At 44.8% G+C, this 20,414-nt stretch overlaps 1 protein-coding gene across 1 annotated transcript; it reads left to right on the top strand.

Moving 5' to 3' along the window:
* The first annotated feature begins 2,191 nt into the window (after window positions 1-2,191).
* On the top strand, window positions 2,192-19,111 carry HSD17B14 (hydroxysteroid 17-beta dehydrogenase 14). The gene is made up of 10 exons (XM_063138729.1): window positions 2,192-2,333; window positions 7,891-7,935; window positions 9,880-9,980; window positions 10,241-10,307; window positions 11,433-11,524; window positions 11,656-11,760; window positions 13,927-13,994; window positions 15,649-15,745; window positions 17,897-18,439; window positions 18,786-19,111. Exons 1-9 carry the CDS (start codon window positions 2,246-2,248, stop codon window positions 18,053-18,055), a joined length of 822 nt encoding a protein of 273 aa, XP_062994799.1. The 5' UTR covers window positions 2,192-2,245; the 3' UTR covers window positions 18,056-18,439; window positions 18,786-19,111.
* The last annotated feature ends 1,303 nt before the right edge of the window (window positions 19,112-20,414 follow it).

Here is a 20,414-nt window from a genome sequence, read left to right on the forward strand (position 1 = left end):
AGCACAGGGACATGTTTGATTTTAAGTCCGATTAAGCACGATTCAGCAGATGAAGGGATTTCTTGATTTGGCTTTGATAGCTTGATGGCGGGAAACCGGATGTGATATTGGCTCCGTTCAGAAGACACCTTAAGCCATGGCTTTAACCACGGTGGTTAAGCCGGAAAGCCAGGCTGTGTTCAGGAGACACCTTAAACCATGGTAAATAAGGCTTTTTGCCTTAGTCACCATGGTCAAAGCCATGGTTTAAGGTGTCTTCTGAATATAGCCTGGCTTTCTGGCTTAACCACTGTGGTTAAAGCCATGGTTTAAGGTGTCTTCTGAATGGGGCCAGTGTAGGTTTTGTTCCTGTGATAACATTCTTGCCTTGGAAAATTACATTCTCAGATCAGACACATTTTTAGAAAAGTCAGGATAGACTGTAAGTTTTTCACTAGTTGACCCCCACCGCAACCCTCCTTTCTGAAGAGCCCTAGGTAGGAGAAATTCCTTAGTGGAAGCAGGTAGAAACTGAATAATGACTGGCCCCACTTTAGACCCTGTGTGGCACCGAGTACGCAATAAGCTGGTTCAATATCAGCTGAAAGTCCTCAGGGAGTGCAAACAAGTCATGCAGGAACTTCTCCACAAACTCCTCCAAGCGTATCTGTGCAGGCTGTTCACGAACCCAAAAATGCGCAGGTTACATCTCTGAGAAATGTTTTCCAACAGGGCAATTCTAGCACACTATGCGATGCAATCAACCGGGTCCTCCAACTTGTGGACTTCTTGACTCCATTTGTTGAAGACGAAGATTAATCGAATCCACGGTCGCCTGGAGAGTGTGGATAGCATCCAAAATCGACTGGACCAACTCCAGTTGTTGACTGCTGAGACAGCTGTAACACTGGCTGAGTTCGGACGACACGCTAATCAACTGGGCGAGGGGGTGTTAATAGGAACAGGCTGGGAAACAACCGTTGATTAGCGTGTCGTCCGAACTCAGCCACTCAAAAACACAGCAAGCAACTATATAGAAATTAAAGCCAAACAAAGCCAAAGTGAAAAACAGAATAACTAAATTGCAGGGCAGTCCTGAGAATTTTAATTAAAGCTGAAGAGTGCAGGACACGGAATAGCGGGCTCAAGTTAAAGGAAGCCAGATTCCAGCTGGACATCAGGAAAAACTTCCTGACTGTTAGAGCAGTACGACAATGGAATCAGTTACCTAGGGAGGTCGTGGACTCTCCCACATGAGAGGCATTCAAGAGGCAGCTGGACAACCACCTGTCAGGGATGCTTTAGGGTGGATTCCTGCATTGAGCAGGGGGTTGGACTCGATGGCCTTGTAGGCCCCTTCCAACTCTGCTATTCTATGATTCTATGATAGTCAGCAGCGAACTGACCAGCCGCCATTTCAAATCGGAAGCTACTTTTTTGACCAGGAAAATTAAGGATGGTTTAAAAGCCGGAACAGAATTAAACGGGCTGGGACGACCCTTTTCTATATATATTTTAAAAAATGCCAAAAAATAGTGTCATGTATTAGAAACACAACAATATTTTAGGACTAAAACCCTTGCAATATTATATCATTATTAACCCCATAACTCCCAAAACACAACCGGAAAAGATCAGAATGGCTCACAACGGCCACTTCCGAATGAAATCACGTGCCATTATTTTTTAGGATTTCTTTTTAAAATATAAAAGGGTCGTTCCGGTTTATTCCGTTCCGGTTTTTGCACCGTCCCGGAAAATTGTCGATCCAGTGGGGCAAGACAAGCCGGACTTGAAAGGAGTTATGGCGATGGCAAAATAAGCGTGCCTGACTAGTCACGCGCTTGTAATTATTATAATGATGTTATTTAGCTGGATAGCTACTAAAAAGCCTCCAACAATGGGCATGCTGGGAGTTGTAGGAATCTTTTCTGATAAACATGCATAGGTTTGCGCCTTTACGTGTGCTTAACATTACGCTGCCTTAAAGTGCAATCAACTGCAGGCACGCTTTTACTACTTGCGAGTAATCCCCCCTTTTAAAACTCAATGGGTGTTACTTCTAAGTAAGCATGGGCAGTCTCGGGCTGCCCCTTAAACATATGCTTAATATTTCCGAATGTCTGCAAGACACAAGGACTACATTTCCCAGCATGCCGCGAGAGAGGGAGCATGCGCAGAGGGCGGAACCACATGTTGCAGCTACTTTGCGTCCAAAGATCAGCTGGATGTGGATCATTGGGAGGAACCAGCGACAACAGCTGGGATGGCGACTGGGCTGCGGTACCCGGGCAAGGTCGTCATAGTAACCGGTGGCACCCGGGGCATCGGTGAAGGCATCGTGAGGGAATTTGGTGAGAGGGGATGGAGAACCGGGCAGGGGGAGTTTCTGCAAACAGGTGCTGGGGCTCAAACTTCCTTCAGGAAGACACAAAGGCTCGCCTGGAAGCCTTGTTCCCTAACTTTAGGTGTGACGGGGGCGGGGAGGAGCGGACTGGAGTTAATGGTGGAAGGTTTCGTGCTCTGAACATGCTCAGAGGCATTGTGGGATGCACTGCGAAAAAACCAAAAACCTTGAGGCACCTTAAGGATGATCAAATTTATTGGCATAGGAAGCTGCCTGTTACTGAGTTACAGATCATTGGTCCATCTAAATATTGTCACATAACCCACAAAGAGTCTAGTGGCACCTTAGCTGAACAAATTTATTGTGGCATAAGCTTTCGTGGATGGACAATATTTGTCGCCACTGACTGACAGCAGCTCGCTAAAGTTTCAGAAAGGAAATCCTGGGGATCCAACCTGAGACCTACCACTGAGCTGTTCTACCACTGAGCCACGTTCCCTTCTGCTCTAGCCATGGGGCTACGGGATATTTCATCAGGTGCACCATTTGTCCAAAAGCTTCTGGCACGGTGAATTGTTTAGCCTTTAAGATGGTCTTCCCCAAACTGTCGGCCCCAAGATGTGTTGACTACAACTCCCATCAACCCCAGCCAGCATGTTCCACATTTGACATAGAATGATGGGAGTTGTAGTTTGGGTGGGAAGGTGAGGAGGGCTGCTTTAAGGTGACACAGGGCTTTCAGTTGCAGCAGACTAACATGGCTATCAGTTTCTCTCTCAAAAAATTGTCTTTCCCAATAGTTGAGCCTTCACATGGTAAACAAGAATGAGGAACTGTGTCCGCTGAGCCCTGGTTGGAAACCTGCGTCCCGCCCCAACACAAACACTAAGAGAGGGAGGGGATGCGTTGTGGTAGGGTGATTTCTCTCTGTTAATGAACTGTTGAAAACATGATGAAACTCTGCCAGAACGAAAGGTAGAAATCTTCCTTCTAGCCACACTCTAATTTTGAGCTGACAAAATCTACATGTATGTAGTTAAAGGGGAAGTTTGCCACCTTTTTCTGGCTGGGTTTCAGTCTCTCTCTCTCTCTCTCTCTCTCTCTCTCTCTCTGTGTGTATACAATTGTATGAAAAAGAAAGTACACCCTCCTGGAATTGTATGATTTTACATATCAGAACATAATAACCATCATCTGTTCCTTAGCAGGTCTAAAAATTAGGTAAATACAACCTCAGATGAACAACAACACATGACATATTACACTGTGTCATGATTTATTTAACAGAAATAAAGCCAAAATGGAGAAGCCATGTGTGAAAAAGTAAGTACACCCTCACGGCTTCCATAGGAATTAAGATGCTAAGTAGCAGACAGGTGATGCTGATCAAATGCCTATGATTAATTGATCATCAGCAAGTATGACCACCTCTATAAAAGCCAAAGTTTTTTCAGTTTGCTGGTCTGGAGCATTCAGGTGTGTGTTAATACAATGCCAAGGAGGAAAGACATCAGCAATAATCTTAGAGAAGCAATTGCTGCTGCCCGTCAATCTGGGAAGGGTTATAAGGCCGTTTCCAAACAATTTTAAGTCCATCATTCTACAGTGAGAAAGATGATTCAAAAGTGGAAAACATTCAAGACTGTTGCCAATCTTCCCAGGAGAGGACGTCCCCGCAAAATCACCCCAAGGTCAGACTGTGCAATGCTCAGAGAAATTGCAAAAAACCCAAGAGTTACATCTCAGACTCTACAGGCCTCAGTGAACATGTTAAATGTTAAAGTTCATGACAGTACAATTAGAAAAAGACTGAATAAGTATGGTTTGTTTGGAAGGGTTGCCAGGAGAAAGCCTCTTCTCTCTGAAAAGAACGTGGCAGTATGGCTTAGATTTGCAAAGTTGCATCTGAACAAACCACAAGACTTCTGGAACGATGTCCTTTGGACAGACGAGACCAAAGTGGAGAAGTTTGGCCATAATGCACAGCGCCACGTTTGGTGAAAACCAAACCCAGCATATCAGCACAAACACCTCATAGCAACTGTCAAGCATGGTGGTGGAGGGATGATGATTTGGGCTTGTTTTGCAGCTGCAGGACCTGGGAACCTTGCAGTCATTGAGTCGACCATGAACTCTTCTGTATACCAAAGTATTCTAGAGTCAAATGTGAGGCCATCTGTCCGACAGCTGAAGCTTGGCCAAAATTGGGTCATGCAACAGGACAATGATCCCAAGCACACCAGCAAATCTACAACAGAATGGCTGAAAAAGAAAAGAATCAAGGTGTTGCAATGGCCCAGTCAAAGTCCTGACCTCAACCCGATTGAAATGCTGTGGCGGAACCTTAAGAGAGCTGTGCATAAACAAATGCCCTCAAACCTCAATGAACTGAAGCAACGTTGTAAAGAAGAGTGGGCCAAAATTCCTCTACAACGATGTCAGAGACTGATGAAGTCATACAGAAAATGATTACTTCAAATTATTGCTGCTGAAGGTGGTTCTACAAGCTATTGAATCATAAGGTGTACTGACTTTTTCACACATGGCTTCTCCATTTTGGCTTTATTTCTGTTAAATAAATCATGACACGGTGTAATATGTCATGTGTTGTTGTTCATCTGAGGTTGTATTTACCTAATTTTTAGACCTGCTAAGGAACAAATGATTGTTATTATGTCCTGATATGTAAAATCATACAATTCCAAGAGGGTGTACTAACTTTTTCACACGACTGTATATGGAAAGAGAGAGAGAAAAGCTTTACCTGTTGAATTTCTGCTTGCAAGCTGCCCCTGGTAAAGGCCCGGAGCCTTTTGAGTGGTCAAATGGCAACCTTAAACTAAATAGCCTTCCCCAATCTAGTACCTTCCAGTTGTGTTAGACTACCTTGAAGAGTGAGGCTGAAAGGCCATCAAATGCGAAAGCAGTATACACCCCGTTTTGTTGTTTATTCGTTCAGTCGTTTCCGACTCTTCGTGACTTCATGGACCAGCCCACGCCAGAGCTTTCTGTCGGCTGTCGCCACCCCCAGCTTCCCCAAGGTCAAGTCTGTCACCTCCAGAATCTCATCCATCCATCTTGCCCTTGGTCGGCCCCTCTTCCTTTTGCCTTCCACTTTCCTTAGCATCAGCCTCTTCTCCAGGGTATCCTGTCTTCTCATTAAATTGTCCCTGTCAGAAATGTCATGTTCTCTGCAGCCTTTCAAGCTACACTAGGACCAGGCTGACCTTGGGTACACCCCCCGCCCCGCTTTTGAAACATTAATGAACTAGTGACGATATATAGCTTGAGTGTGGCTTAAGTAATGGAGCATCTTCTAGTAAATCGGAACGTGTGGTTTTGCTGCATCCTCTGTTTCTAAAGAGTAAAGTGGTTGTGCTTGTCGTCCTCCTCTCATGAGCTATCCAGTATGGCCCTGTTCAGATGACACACTAAGCCACAGTGGTTAAGCATTTTGAGCTAAGCATTATGGCTTAGCGTGTCATGTGAAACATTCCTAACCACGGTGGCTACATAACCACGGTTTAAACACACTCACCATTTGCTGCAAAAGGATTAGTGGCCTAACCATGGCTTAGTGTGTTGTCTGAACAGGCCCTATATCTATCTGTAAAATGTTGCCCCGTTCTGAAAAGCTCTGCATTTTTATTCAGGGACTGATGGAGAATTTCTCTCTCAAGTTGGCCACCGTGAAGTATTTCCCAACTGTCATTCTGTCATGAGAGACAGAGGTGGGATTTTGGTGGGGTTGTGGAAATGATTTCCGGTTTAACTGGTCTGGCCTGGAGTTAAAACATGTTGGGCAGGCGGGCAGGCAGGAGAATTATTTTTAATTTCTTTTCTAGTTAATTATCCCTTCCACAAACACACATGAAGCAACTCACAAAAAAGGAAAACAAAATGAATCAACAATTTAAAAATGCCCTCAAATGCCCCAGATCATTTGAGAAGTTTACCCCAGATCAGTTTAAAAGCACATCAGCATAAAAAATGGGTTCCAACATGCAGCTGGTCAATCAGTCCGGAGGGGAGTGGGAAATTAATCATAAATGGAATAGCAGGGTTTTCAAAGCCTTTCTAAAACTGGGAAGAGACAGGGCTTGGATGGAGAACAGATTTGGGGGTGAGTTGGAGGAGTTGCTTATAATGTTCCTCACATAAATTCTGAGCTGGTTCCGACATGACCAGAGCATCTCATGCATATGTTCCTGCATGTGTGAATGGAACTTCCTGATCTCCTTCTAACAGTTGGGTTGCAGTGCTGTCCAGCATTTAGCTGCCATTCATAGTGTGTAGAAATAATCAAGGGCACAGTGGGTAGAGGACTTGCTTTACATGGAGAAGGCCACAGGTTCAGTCCCCGGCATCTCTAGGCACAGCTGGAAAAAAGACTCTGTCTGAAGCCCTGGAGAGTTTCTGCCTGTCAGTGCAGAGTGGGCGGACTTCAGGCTTACGAGATCTACTTTGCTTTTTACTAGGACCCTGAGATCTGCAAACTGGAGCCTGGTGCAAAAGATGGTATGAAAGAATTCTGAGCCCAGGAATGTGTTTTGAGGACCAGACCTGAGCAAATCTCTCAGCCCTTCCATACAAAACTCCACTTCCAGTTATCCTGTTTTTCCCCCTCTTCATTTTTGCAGCATAATTTAGGGTGGAGTCATTTTGTTGCTGCTATTATTAAACAACAGAGACCCCGTTCAGAAGATACCTTAAACCACGTCTTTAACAATGGTGGTTAAGCCAGAAAGCCAGGCTGTGTTCAGAAGACACCTTAAACCACGGCTTTAACCACGGTGACTACAGCAAAAAGCCTTATTCACAATGGTTAAATCCATGATTTAACATGTCTTCTGAACACAGCCCGGCTTTCTGGCTTAACCACCATGGTTAAAGCTGTGGTTTAAGGTGTCTTCTGAATGAGGCCAAAGAGTACGACAACCTTGCTGATTTCCCAGAGATCTACCAGTGGATCCAGATCTACCTTTTGACCACCTCCTGTGTGGGCAGTACTGACAGATCCAGTGGAGGCTGGTGGCGCTGATGCCAGTGGATCCGCTCCAGGTTTCAGTCAGAACTCCCAAGAAGCTATCGAAGGGGCAAAGCAAGCGGTAGCAAAGCAAAGCACCTTGGATAGCTCCTTTAGAGTTCGGACTGAAACCTGGAGCGGATTTACCACCCTGCTGACATTGGAGCCACCAGCCTCCACCATTTCGATTGACCAATGGTCTGATGTGGAATAAGGCATCTTCCTGTGTTCCTATGGATCAAGGGGAGGGACATGTTGCCCCCAAGATGTTGCTGGACTACAATCCCCATAACCTCTCACCATTTGGCTGTGCTAGCTGGTGCTGATAGGAGTTGGAATCCAACAGCTTCAGGAAAGCATCAAATTCCGTTCCCCTGCTATAGAGTATAGCGTAGCGGCTACTGGGTGATATGGATGAAGGATTTTGTGACTTGAAATAATGCAGTGATTTCCTAGGTTCCTAATTGAGAGATGTGCATTCATGTGTGAACTGGGCCTCTTACATTCATTTCTCCCCCGTCTTCATTTTTCCTCTTAGTTCTCCAAGGAGCTAAAGTGGTCTTCTGTGCACCAGTATCTGAAGGTGAGATGTAGAAGATCTCTCTCCATGCCCCACACGCCCCTATTAGAGGATCCACTCACCTTCCAGCTCCCAATATATCCAAATCAGGTTGGGTGAATTAAAGGAAATTAAAGGAAATCTGCTGTTTAGACAGCAGAGGGCAGCAGATCTCCCAAGAAAGCAATGTGTTGATCAGCTTTCCCCAACCCAGTGTCCTCTAGACCAGTGGTTCCCCAACTTTTTCAGGTAACCGCTCCCTTGGTTCCACAAACTCATGCCCAGTGCCCCCTGGGCCCTTTAATGCTTGCTGAGGGAGGGATGAAAAAGAGAGCGAATGCCTCTGTTTTGCAGCCAGCATGGCGGGGCACACCAAGCAGGGTATGTCTCTTCATTAGTGTTTTGGTGCTTTTGAAACATTTCAATTCACCGTTAAAAGGCCTCTTCTTAAACGGTATTAATACATGTGTGGATTCTTCCCATATATGGCTTGGGACCAAACTACCAATATATGGCTTGGTACCGCCCACTTTGGGAACCACTGCTCTAGACGTTTTGGATTACAACTCTCAATATCCTCATGGCATGCTGATCGGGTGGATGATATAGTCCAACCCATCTGGAGGGTGCCAGGTTGGCATTCATGGAGAAAAGTAGGGATGTGTGACTTTTTGGGGTCCTCATGGAGGCAAACATTCAACCGGTGTAGTTTAGTAGAGAGATGCAGTGAGGAGGAAGCTGCACCTGTTGAATTTACATCTTTAGTGCAGCTGTTTTAAGGCCGCAAGAGCCCAGTTAGAAAAAGTCGGCGGCTCCATTCCCAGCCTGTCTTCTCACTGCCGAAGCAACGCTCACAACTTGCGCTTCAAGTGGCCCGAGCATTTTTTCCTCCCTGGAGATTATCTTCCTTTAAGGGGGGTGGGGAGCATGTGTGTGGTCCTGAGGACTAGTAACTTGTGTGGTGAACTTTGTGACTGAGCAAGGATTGAAATGGGAGCTGTGCTGTGTCCATCACGCTGACCTCTCATCAAAGGCTTGCCTTTTCCCCTTGGGCCTAGGTGGGGAAGGCCACGGCTCAGCGGTAGATGTCTTTCTTTCTTTCTTTCTTTCTTTCTTTCTTTCTTTCTTTCTTTCTTTCTTTCTTTCTTTTGCAGGATTACTGAAGCATGATAATGACTTTTAAAAAATCTACACTGAGCCAGAGGGAATCTTGGGTGGGTAGACCTTGTGAAGGTCAAAAATTTGGAGCACTACCATGCTTGGGTGGAGTGGGGGGTTGTTTTTGAACTGGAAACGCCCCTTTTCTACAAACAAGCCCCTGTTCTTCAAATGGAAGCTGTCTTGTCACCGATCAAAAAGCTTTTTAAAAATATTTTTTCAAAAAAATCTTAGGTGGGTGGAGAGAATCGGTAATCCCAGTGGGTCTCGGGGTTGTGCACCCAGGAACTGGGAAGGGAGATCAAAGGGACACATGTGCAAATAACCGGGCACTTACAGATCTCCCCTCAAAAGAGGGCATGGATTTGCGTAAGATTTACATATGCTAATTTATAGGTATAAAGGCAAATGTAGAAATGCATCATGGCGAGGAAGAGGGTTACGACTGACCTGTATGCCTAATTCTCAGTCTGATGTCCAGATGTCCAGGCTTAGAATGTAAGCCTATGCGGCAGGGTTTTGCTATTTTATTGTTTTACTCTGTACAGCACCATGTACATTGATGGCGCTATATAAATAATAATAATAATAAGGTGTTCACCAGACTTAGGCTGGTTAACGGTAGAGGCCACCTTCAATTGGAAGACTGTCCTCTGCCAGAACTCCAAAACTGAGGACTGTCCTCTGTAACGTAGGACACCTGGCCACTCTACTCCCAAGTCATCCTGGCCTTGTGTCTCCCCCTCCTCACCTGCCCTGATCCGGACCTCTGCTCTAACTCTGCAACCGTCCTTTCATGTCCCCATGCAGGGGGAAGGGGGGAAGTGCTTCAGAGGGAGCTGGAGGATGCTGGGGGTCCCGGGGAGGGCCGCTTCGTGGTCTGCGATGTCCTCTGTGAAGCAGACATTAAGGTAGGCGGGAATTGGGGGCGGGCAGGGGGCGGGGGGCAGCCTTCTGAAGAACTTCTTTAGCATCTCTAAGATGATCTTTTCCTTTGCTGAACCTCTTCATAAAACCCTTCGCCACGTCCTGGGAGATGATGGGAGTTGGAGTCTGGCCCATTTGGGGAGAGAGGCTATTCTATAGCTCCCAACTCTGAAATTGCAGGAATTCTTCCTAATCCTTCCACCTGCCTGAAATCTCTCCTTTTCTACTCTTCCTCTCCCTGCAGGCTCTGGTGTTAGTAACCATAGAACTTTACGGACACATTGACTGCCTGGTGAATAATGCCGGAGGACGTGAGTCATCTCTACAACTTTTGGGGCCTGGGGAGAGTCTAGGTGCCTGTGTCCTGGGCGAGGGGGCTTCCTTGGGTAATCCACAGCCAGAACATGGAGGATGTACAGGGTTGAAGTTGCCTGTGTACAAAAGGCAGAGGATGTTTATCAAATCAAGAATTTATGGGAATTATATTCCCGCCCATCTGGAGGGGTGCCATGTTGGGGAAAGCTGTACTAAGTATTTTTGTTTTGCCCTTTAGTATATAGTGGCATTTACGTTAATGTTGCTCTACAAAATTATGATAGAAAAGTCCCCGCTCCGAGGGGTTTACGATCTAGAAAGGATGGCGGAAAGCATGGGGCTAAATAGGGAAAGAATACAGAATGGTTGCAGTAACACAGGCTTAGTTACATAGTCTCAAAAGTCCTCCCAAGAAATGAGTAATCCTCACAACAACCCTGTAAGGTAGGCTGTTATTATTACCCCCATATTACAGGTGGGAGACTGAGGCTGAGAGAGAGTGTGGGATGAGGACTGAACTGGGCATTTTCTGTTTCACAGCTTGGTCTCTTACAGCACAATCCTATGCAACATTTGACAGCAAAAAAAGACCTACAACTCCCAGCATCCCCCAGCCTGCACAGCTGGCTGGGGCATGCTGGGAGTTGTAGGGCTTTTTTTTCTTTTTAAACATGCATAGGATTACGCTTTAAATAACATGACTAACCTGTCCCACTGGTTTCAGTGGCTCTACTCTAAGTATGACTGAAATCGGGGCTGAGCCATTAATTTTTATTTTAATTGTGTGATCGACTGTTTCTACCTTTAGCTGCTTTTCTAAATGGTTTTGATGTTTCACACATTTGCCTTTGCAAGCTTCTCCGAGGGCTCCTTCCAAGCGACATCGATAGGACAGATAAACACAAATAAGACTGACGAAGTTGATTGCTTTATTGCATTAATTTTATTTGATGCAGGAACTGATGTATGTATTATTTGTTGTGTGTGCTTCCTGGAATAAGGACAATTTTTTAAAAATCAGCAGCAGCAGCAAAATCGATCAGCAGGTGAACAGGCATCTGTTGCATTGTGGATCTTACCTGTGTGAAATCCTCTTCCTTTTCGTACCTGCTTGCAAACAGATCCTCCTGAGCAAAGAATAGATGACGTGAATGCGGAAGAGTTCCGCAGCCTCTTGGACCTCAATCTTGTAAGCTGTTTCTTGACAGCTAAGGTGAGTGATTCTGGAGGCCCAACACCCCTGGGCTAGAAGGACCAATGGGCTGACTTGATATAAACCTGCTTCTTATATGGGTATGTTTTCTCTTAATGGCCGTCCGCATTTTCTCCTTTCTCTGCTCACAGTATGCGCTGCCGCACCTCCGGAAAACAAAAGGGAACATTATCAACATCTCCAGCCTTGTCGGTATTATCGGGCAAAAGTATGCGGTGACGTATGTTGCAACCAAGGTAAAAATCCAGAGCACAGAAGAGTACCTGGCCTCTGGCATCCATTCCTCACCCCACCCCCAACCCCACCCTCATCTTGTTCTAAAATTAGGTTTGCCAACTTTTTTACAAGTGTCTGCTCCTGTGCCTTTAATAGCAAGTGATAGTGCCTCTCCCCATGCCGTGAACATTCACCTGCTGATTCCTGCATCTCAAGCTGCTGTTAAAATCCACAAGAACAGACCACATGGGTGGTTGTTTCCCCCCCCCCCCAGTCAGTTGGCAATCCTGACCAAGCCACTGAAAGTCTCTTCCATAAAATGCCCTGTAATGTAAATGGCCAAATGCAGGTTGGTTTTAAAAATAAAGAGCACCTGAATTAACTAGGGGCTCTTTTCCTTTCTATCTCACTTTAGTTTTGGATTAGCCTCCTGTGAGTGAAGCCAGTCGGAGTGTGTGTGTTGTTATTTTGGGATTATTTACAACGCGGGTGCAGAATCTCTGGTCTGAAGGCCCATTTCCGGACCTCTGGGTTCCCCCAACCTTCCGTGGCTTGGAGGTTTCCTAGGTTTTGTGCAGATTTCCCCCCCCCCCCCCGGTTCGCAGAGCTTGAAATGCCCCTCCTCCAAGGGCTTCAATTGCTGGCAGTAATACCTATAAGCTAAAACATACTGGTGTTTTGGCCCCGCCCCCTTGGCCCCGCCCACCCTGTCATGCGGCCTTCCAGAGGTTCTCCAAAAGGGAATTTGACCCCTGGGCTGGAAGAGCTCGAACGCCCCTGATTTACAAGATTAATAGTGAAGTTGTCAAAGATGGGGGAAGAGGTCCCCCCACCCCCCGGGTCTGAGATTTTGCCTCCCTAATGTATGCAATCCCTACTGCTTTGGGCTGTCCTTGTCTAGGGAGAAAGTATGGGGCTTCTCCTTCAGATACAGAAAGATATTTTCTCAGATTACTATTGCTACACCTTGTTGGTGCCACCAGTTATGAAGCTATCAGAAGATGTTATGGGGCAGTATGATACTTTTAAGGAAGTGCCTAAAGCCCATCATTTACTATTTGAAGATGCGGAATGGCAAAGCTGTTTAGCGAGGAATAAATAATGGTAAAATCGACATTTAGTACTTGAATTAGCACTTTAAATGCTTTACATGCACTTCTGTTACGAAATCTTTCACCGCGTGATATGTATTAAAATGTGAAGTGATTTCTTTAGAAATCAATATCTGCTTGGGCTAATTTACTTTTTTAAAAATAAAAATGATTTACCACACGGATTCGTAAAAAAATAATGAAAATCACTTTTGGGGCTAAGTTCATCAAAATAATTGGGAAAATATGATTTTCAGTTACTTGTAACTTGAAAACTGTGGGTCATAGCGATTTCTGGTTGTTTTTCTTTTGAAAAAGCATTCAAAACTGAACAGCTTTCTCGCTTACTGTACCAGTCTTATCTCTAACAATTTTAATAGAAATTTCAGACGAAGCTGTGAAATATCAAGAGCAGGGAGAACAGCTGATTAACGAAATTACACACACATGGTTGCAATTTTTTTCGCAGTTGGTACAGCTAGGTATTTTTATTAGCTGCTACTTTTTATTAGCCCCTAGGAAGGTAGCGGGCTCTCCCACACTAGAGGCATTCAAGAGGCAGCTGGACAGCCATTTGTCAGGGATGCTTTAATGTGGATTCCTGCATTGAGCAGGGAGTTGGACTCGATGGCCTTATAGGACCCTTCCAACTCTACTAGTGTGGTGTAGTGGCTAAAGTGTTGGACTGGGAGTCGGGAGATCCGGGTTCTAGTCCCCACTAGGCCATGGAAACCCACTGGGTGACTTTGGTACAGTCACAGACTCTCAGCTCAACCTACCTCACAGGATTGTTGTTAGGATAGAATGGAGAGGAGGAAGAGGATTATGTACGCCGCCTTGGGTTCCTTGGAGGAAAAAAGGCAGGATATAAATGCAATAATGAATAAAATCAAATCAATACTATTCTATGAATCTGTGCTATGTAACAGCTGTTTGGTCTTCAGATAGGAGCAGGTGCTAATACTCTTTCCCATGCCATGAAAAGCTTTCCTCACTGGTTTTCTGTAAATCACGCTGCTGTAAAAAGCGGAAGAGTAGTCCTGGGTGGTGTCAATTTTCCGGTCCATTGGTAACCTTCACTGTTAATGTTTTCAGGGTGCTCTTACTGCAATGACCAAAGCTATGGCCATAGATGAGAGCCAATACGGTGTCCGAGTCAACAGGTAATGTTGTTGCTGTTATCAATAGAGCACCATCTGTGTATGTGGCTGAGATGGGCAACTCCTTCCTGCTCCATCTGACTATCTTGTTTTCCCAAACTTGAACGGGTGCATCTAAAATTCACCAGATCTAGAGAAAATGCAATGGCTTTAAAGGACAGACCCCGCTCAGTGATAGATTTATGCATCCAGACGAGCATTCTGGGCATCAAGAATTATTATATATGGGTTTTGGCCCTTGAAACTTCTCTCAAGCCAAGTTACACGGAGTGGTACCACGAAATATACAGGTATTGCTCAAACAGTCTCAGACAATAGCAAATTATGCAATGATAAAACAAGCCAAGCACATTACTACATACAATGCAATTAGGACAATTAGAAGTGTAATAGAAATTGTGGCTAGTATATTTCATAGTAAAATTAAAGTTCTGTTCTTCTCAACCAACAAAGCAGTCAACGTTAAGATATTGTAATTACCTATCCGGCAAGCATGGTTTGCAGAGCTGAGGTCATCGTGTTGGGTAGGCGTCTCGTTCTCCCAGGATCTCTCTGGGCAATCAGAACTAACTCTCGATTTTATAAGTCTTTTGTGGGTGACCTCATCTTTCATACCACTATTCCTATCTCTCAATGTAACCAGGTCTGCCAGTGACACCAGTAATACCAAGTTGAAGGTATCCCTGCTAAGCTCTGTGCTGCTTCTGGCACTTGACCAACCTGTTTTTGGCAGCCTGCCTTCACTTCTAAGAATACATTCCATTATTCACAGTTACCTCACAAACATACACAGAAGTCCTCATGTTTGTTACTAATCGCTTACAGTCAGCATGCACAAATAATTAGGAAGAGTACTCCTCTGAAACACAATGAATTCTTGTCAACAATACATGTTACATTCATATTCTGGGAAATGACAATTTGCAGAGCGAGAAGTCGTATAATTTCTTTATTGGGCCCAATTACAATTCCAAAAGTCAACAAAATGGATGCTTTTTTAAAAAATTCCAAATTATTAGAACAATATCAGTTTCCCCTAAAGCAGGGGTGGGGGAGCTGGTGGCCCTCCAGATGTTATTGGAATCCAGCTCCCATTAGCCCCAGCCAGTGTAGCCAATGGTTGGAGATTATGGGAGTTGGAGACCAGCCACATCTGGAGGGTCACCAGTTCCCCTCCTAAAGCACCTGTACTTAGTTAGATAAGACTGCAGTTTTGCATTGCAGGAATCCAGATGCGATATAACCAAGACATGCGTTGCTGTGGCCAGATCTGGGACTTACTTCCAAGTAAACCTATATAGGGTTGAACTGTGTGTGAGTCACTTAGAGTGCAATCCTATGCAAGTTCAGACAGAAAAAAAAGTCCTACAACTCCCAGAATTCCCCAGCCAGTATGGTTGGCTGGGGAATTCTGGGAGTTGTAGGGCTTTTTTCTGTCTCAGCATACATAGGATTGGCCTTTAAAGAATCTAACAGCTAGTGTATGTAAAGTCGAATTATGGGACTTTGTACTTCCTAGACATCTTTCCTCAAAACCCATTCATTTTGAAACATATTTTACATATATAAATGGATTTGCTTAATCTTTCATGATGAACCCTTCCTTCACTCCTAAAAACAACAACAGAGAATAATCCCCCAACAATTTGAATTCCAGCATCTCGCCCGGCAATATCTGGACTTCTATGTGGGCAAGGCTTGCAAGCCAGACAGCCAATCCAGAAGAAGCTATCCAGGAAGGCAAGGATGCTCAGGCAAGTGCATTGTGGGAAAATGGGCAGGGTGCTCTTGGATAGGATGGGTTCCTACTACATACAAGCAGGGTCATTGCTAGACCTGTATCTGTTGCCCAGGGCCCCAGATCTATTCCCCAGAGCCTTGAGTGCCCATTGGTGGCAATGAAAGATTTTGTTTTTAGCTTAATTGTCATCCAGGGGGACAGTTTTCAGGGAGGGAGGTGCCTCATATGACAGAACATCCCACCCCTAATACCCCTCCCACACATCAATTAAGATTTGGGGTGGGGTGGGGAACCTCCATTGGTATTAATGAAAGCCTTTCTTCTAAGCTTAATTGCATGAGGTAGGGGTACTTCTTTTTCCAGGAGGGAAAAATGAGATGTTTGTGGGTTGAGGGCTGAGAGGAAGAGCTGGGAGAAGGGATATTGACTGGTTTCAGACAACACAATGACCCATACTCAAGGGTTGAGCATGGATTGAGTGTGAGTTATTATTGAAACATAGGTTATCATGTCTGAACCCAGCTACACTAACAAATCGTGGTTTGTTAAGTACAAGCTGTAAAGGTTGAGTAAGTCTTTCCGTGACCTGTACCACCGGATTTAGCACGGACCCAAGCCAAGACAAAAAGGGCTCACAAACTGTGAGGTAGAAGACTTTATTAAGACTAAACGTAAACATGCTTAACATAAAAACTCAGTAACGGATAAAACAATAGCATCTTAACTGTGACTACTCACTCATAAGCAGGGCCTTGCCCCCACCCTACCATGGTTCTCTCCACATCTTTTGGCAAAGACAAGACAAGGAGCTTTGGGGCGGGTCCCCAACTATATACTTTTTCTCCTGTTTCCTCTCACCCTCCCCCCTCCTTTCTCGGCCTCGGCCTATTACCTTTGTCTCACACCTCCTTTGATTCATGGCATTGAAGTAGATAAAAAGCAAGGCTCGGTGTCATTTAGAATTCTTTGTCATTTAGAATTGGTGCATAATAATACCAAACTTATCTGACCTTCCTCCCCCCCTTCCAGGTGGTCCCCCCCCCCCCGCCAAGGCTCTTTGTCATTTAGAATTGGTGCATAATACTATCAAACTATAACTACCCTTTCCCAACTACATCACCCATTTGTCCTCTGTCCAGTGCAGTCTATCTGCTCTCCTTCACACAAGCAACTCATGACGAGAGCCCATGGTTTGTTGTTGGGTTGTGAACTGTGGGTTGTTCATGGTTAACAAACCACGGTTTCTTAGCAACTGGGTTCAGCCAACACAGTAACCAATGTTTCAACAACAACCCACACTCAACCCTTGAGCCTGGATTATTGTCGTGTTTGAACCCAGCCAGTGAGATATTGCAAACTAATTGTAACTGAAGAGGAACTACTGATTTGGGATGATCGTTTGTGTGTGTGTGTGTGTGTGCGTGCGCAAATTAACTGAAGAATCTATTTTATTTGAAGTTAGTTGGATGAGAAATTAATCAGCTAGATTTGCCTCCTGTGAAACTTAAATAAATTCTATTAATTATTTCAAGATTTGCATATATAGCTATAAATTAACATATGCACATTGGACAGGGGGTTGGACTCGATGGCCTTTTAGGACCCTTCCAACTCTACTATTCTATGATTCTATGATTTTATGCAGAATTTTATCCAATGGGCTTGAGCCTCAAATCTTTTAAGAGCCCAGCGACACCCCTGCATAAAAGATCGCAATAAGGAAGGAAGCGTCTACAACATTGTGTAAAAACACAACTGAAGTCTTGCACCAAGAAAACCCATATTCCACAACCTGTGTATCCATCATGCACATTTAATGAGATTTGCATGTATTCGCCATTTTTCTTTTGCACAGATGGTTCTATGATGATTCTTCCAATTAGTCAGGAGAAAAGCCAAAGTACTCCGGAAGGCATTTGAAGCCTCGCTAACGACTCTCTGGAAATCCTTCTTAGCCCAACTTTCTAGCATCTGAGATCTCATCAGCTGACCTCGCAGCTTCAGGGCTAGAAACTTGTGTGTGTGCGTGTGTGTTTGATTTATTGGTTTTCATTGAAAGCGGATTTTGTTGGGTAAAAACGAACGGATCAGAGCGGTCTTTGTACACTCACAAGATGAGTGGAAATTATTAATTTCCCCCCTCTCTCCTCTGCTACGTTCATAGCTCCTGGGACGGATGGGGACGCCAGCAGAGTGTGCTACAGCTGCCATGTATCTTGCTTCGGACGCCACCTTCTGCACCGGTACCGACCTTGTGGTCAGTGCTGGCGCTGAACTTGGATATGGGCAGAAGTATCACCAAGGTGGCTCCTTACTGGACTAAACCGCTGTGAAAAGGCACTTTGAAGACTACAGAGAGGTCATCAACGTCTGGGGAGAACTGCTCGAACACTGGTTTACACAAAGCCAGCCTCCCCAGAAGATGGAAAACCTCACCGGGGAGCTGCATTCATCTGTTTAAGCTGAAACGAGAAAGTGCCCTGTAGCATTTGAAAGACTTAACAAATCCAGACATGCCTCCGTGTCATAGAATCATTGAACAGTAGATTTGGAAGGGGCCTATAGGGCTTTCGAGCCCAACCATCCCAGCGGGGCTCCCTTGCTTGCCTTTAACAGTTGTGCGGCAGAAAGGCAACAGGTGAAGTTTTTTCCAATCCCAGCGTTAAAATGCCAGGAAAATCTGTACTGGCTCAATTTCATGGCTGGAGTAGAAAGAGGGAAAAAACGCCAAAACACTGGTACTGAAAAGAGAGTAAAATTCTGGTGTTCGATGAAGTATATAAATGATTTTAATAGTTTTCTTTCAAAAATAATCCAACGATTAAAACAATAGTAAAAATCCCAATACACAATTTACTTCATCGAACACCGGAGTTTTACTCTCTTTTCAATATCAATTTCATGGCCGCCATGGAACTAAAGCAGCCTTCCTCAACCTGGGGCGCTCCAGATGTGTTGGACTACAACTCCCAGAATGCCCAAGCCAGCTCTGCTGGCTGGGGCATTCTGGGAGATGCAGTCCAACACATCTGGAGCGCCCCAGGTTGAGGAAGGCTGAACTAAAGGCACAAAGGGCCTTGTCTAGAAAAGACTGGTAGCCTCCCTGTCTTTAATAGTGCTTGAATGTTCCAGGCCTTATCATGGAAAACAGGTTCTGCAACTAAGCCCCAATGTCATGAATTCAGCCCTTGATAACGCCATAACTACCTGTTTTCACACAGTTGTGGTCAAGGTGAGCTAGACCTTGAAGTTGGTGTTTTTTTTAAGCTTTGTTAAAGGGAAATGTTTAACTTCCACCTTTTGATCCGTGACCATGAAAGTTCTTATCCCGTATCCACTCACTGTTTAAACATGTTGAAGAAATGTGCCTTAAATTTGCTGTGCCTTGTTTGACTCTAATGCTGTTCCCAACAATGATTATATCATCAATCCTCAGCATCATCAATCCTCCGCATAATCCTGCCCTTTCTCCAAAAAAGCTCAGCTTGACATATGTGGCCCATTCCTGCCCTGCCCCTGTTTATCCTGACAATAAACCCATGAATTAGCTTCGCCCAAGGTCAATCAGTGAGTTTCATGGGTTGGGGGGTCAAATCCAGGTCTCCTTGGACCTAGCTGGACACTCTAACCCAGCCTGTCTCAGCCTTGAATCCCCAGATGGTGTTGGACTACAGCTCTTGTCGTCCCAGAGCATTGGTTGTGCTGGCTGGGGATGGTGGGAGTTGGAGTCCAAGAACACCTGGGCACTCAAAGTAGGGGTCAAGCTGCCTAAACACTGTACCGTGATGAATTTGCATCAACAACCCTAACTCCTTGGGGCTCAGAGGCAGGTTTCTGTAGCTTCTCCCTCCCCTTACGGCTCACCTAGCTGCCTTTCCACTCGGTCAGCCCCACCCCATCGCTTTTCTTTTTTTCAGATAAGATTTTTTTTTATTTTCCCACACAAAACCAATTAAAGAAACATACAATACACAAGAAAGAAAGAACCATTACTGAAATAACACCCTACAACACTTAAAGGAAAACAAAATTACAAGTTAAGATGAACTGCCGATTTTCACAACAAAAATAAGTGACCATGTCTCATCTTCCACCATAGTTACAAAAAAAAAACAAAAACAAATTCCACTCTTTGTTTTATCTTACAATTTTTTTTAAAAAAAATTGAATCCACAGATAAACAAGTCATTTTCCCCCAATCTCTGCAAAAAGTCTATTAAAGGTTTCCATTCAGTTAAAAACCTAGATGTCTTTCCTCTAAATATCAACGTAAGCTTTGCTATTTCCGCCAACTCCACCATCTTCAATAGCCATTCATCCATAGTTGGCAATATAGAGCCTTTCTATTTCTGTGCATATAGTAATCTCGTTGCCATAATCATATATAAAAATAGAGTTCCATGGCGCTTTTCAAATCGTGGGTGGGTAGAGCATTGCTTCTTGTTGGGAAAGGACGTGCTTGCACATGCTCAGAAACTAGGGCTGCCAACTGACCATGTGGGGGGCGGGGGCAGGAGGAAAGCCTGACTGTCTCTTGTTCTTTTAACTGCAGCTTGATAGGCAAAAATAAGTTTCTGAAGGGTTTCATGGCAGGGCGGAGATAAGAAAACTCATCTTCTAACGTCCACAGATCAAGCTGCTCAGGTGGCCGGATGCAAAACAGGGCAGGGCTCCTGCACCTT

This window comes from Elgaria multicarinata, chromosome 11 (genome assembly GCF_023053635.1).
Source record: "Elgaria multicarinata webbii isolate HBS135686 ecotype San Diego chromosome 11, rElgMul1.1.pri, whole genome shotgun sequence".
Classification (NCBI taxonomy): domain Eukaryota; kingdom Metazoa; phylum Chordata; class Lepidosauria; order Squamata; family Anguidae; genus Elgaria; species Elgaria multicarinata.

Bases quoted from the DNA above. Each gene is read 5' to 3' on its own strand.
- HSD17B14 (XM_063138729.1), top strand. From the start codon at position 2,246: ATGGCGACTGGGCTGCGGTACCCGGGCAAGGTCGTCATAGTAACCGGT. The intron at 2,334-7,890 runs GTGAGAGGGGAT...TTTTCCTCTTAG, and splicing joins AGGCATCGTGAGGGAATTTG to TTCTCCAAGGAGCTAAAGTG. The intron at 10,308-11,432 runs GTGAGTCATCTC...GCTTGCAAACAG, and splicing joins GGTGAATAATGCCGGAGGAC to ATCCTCCTGAGCAAAGAATA.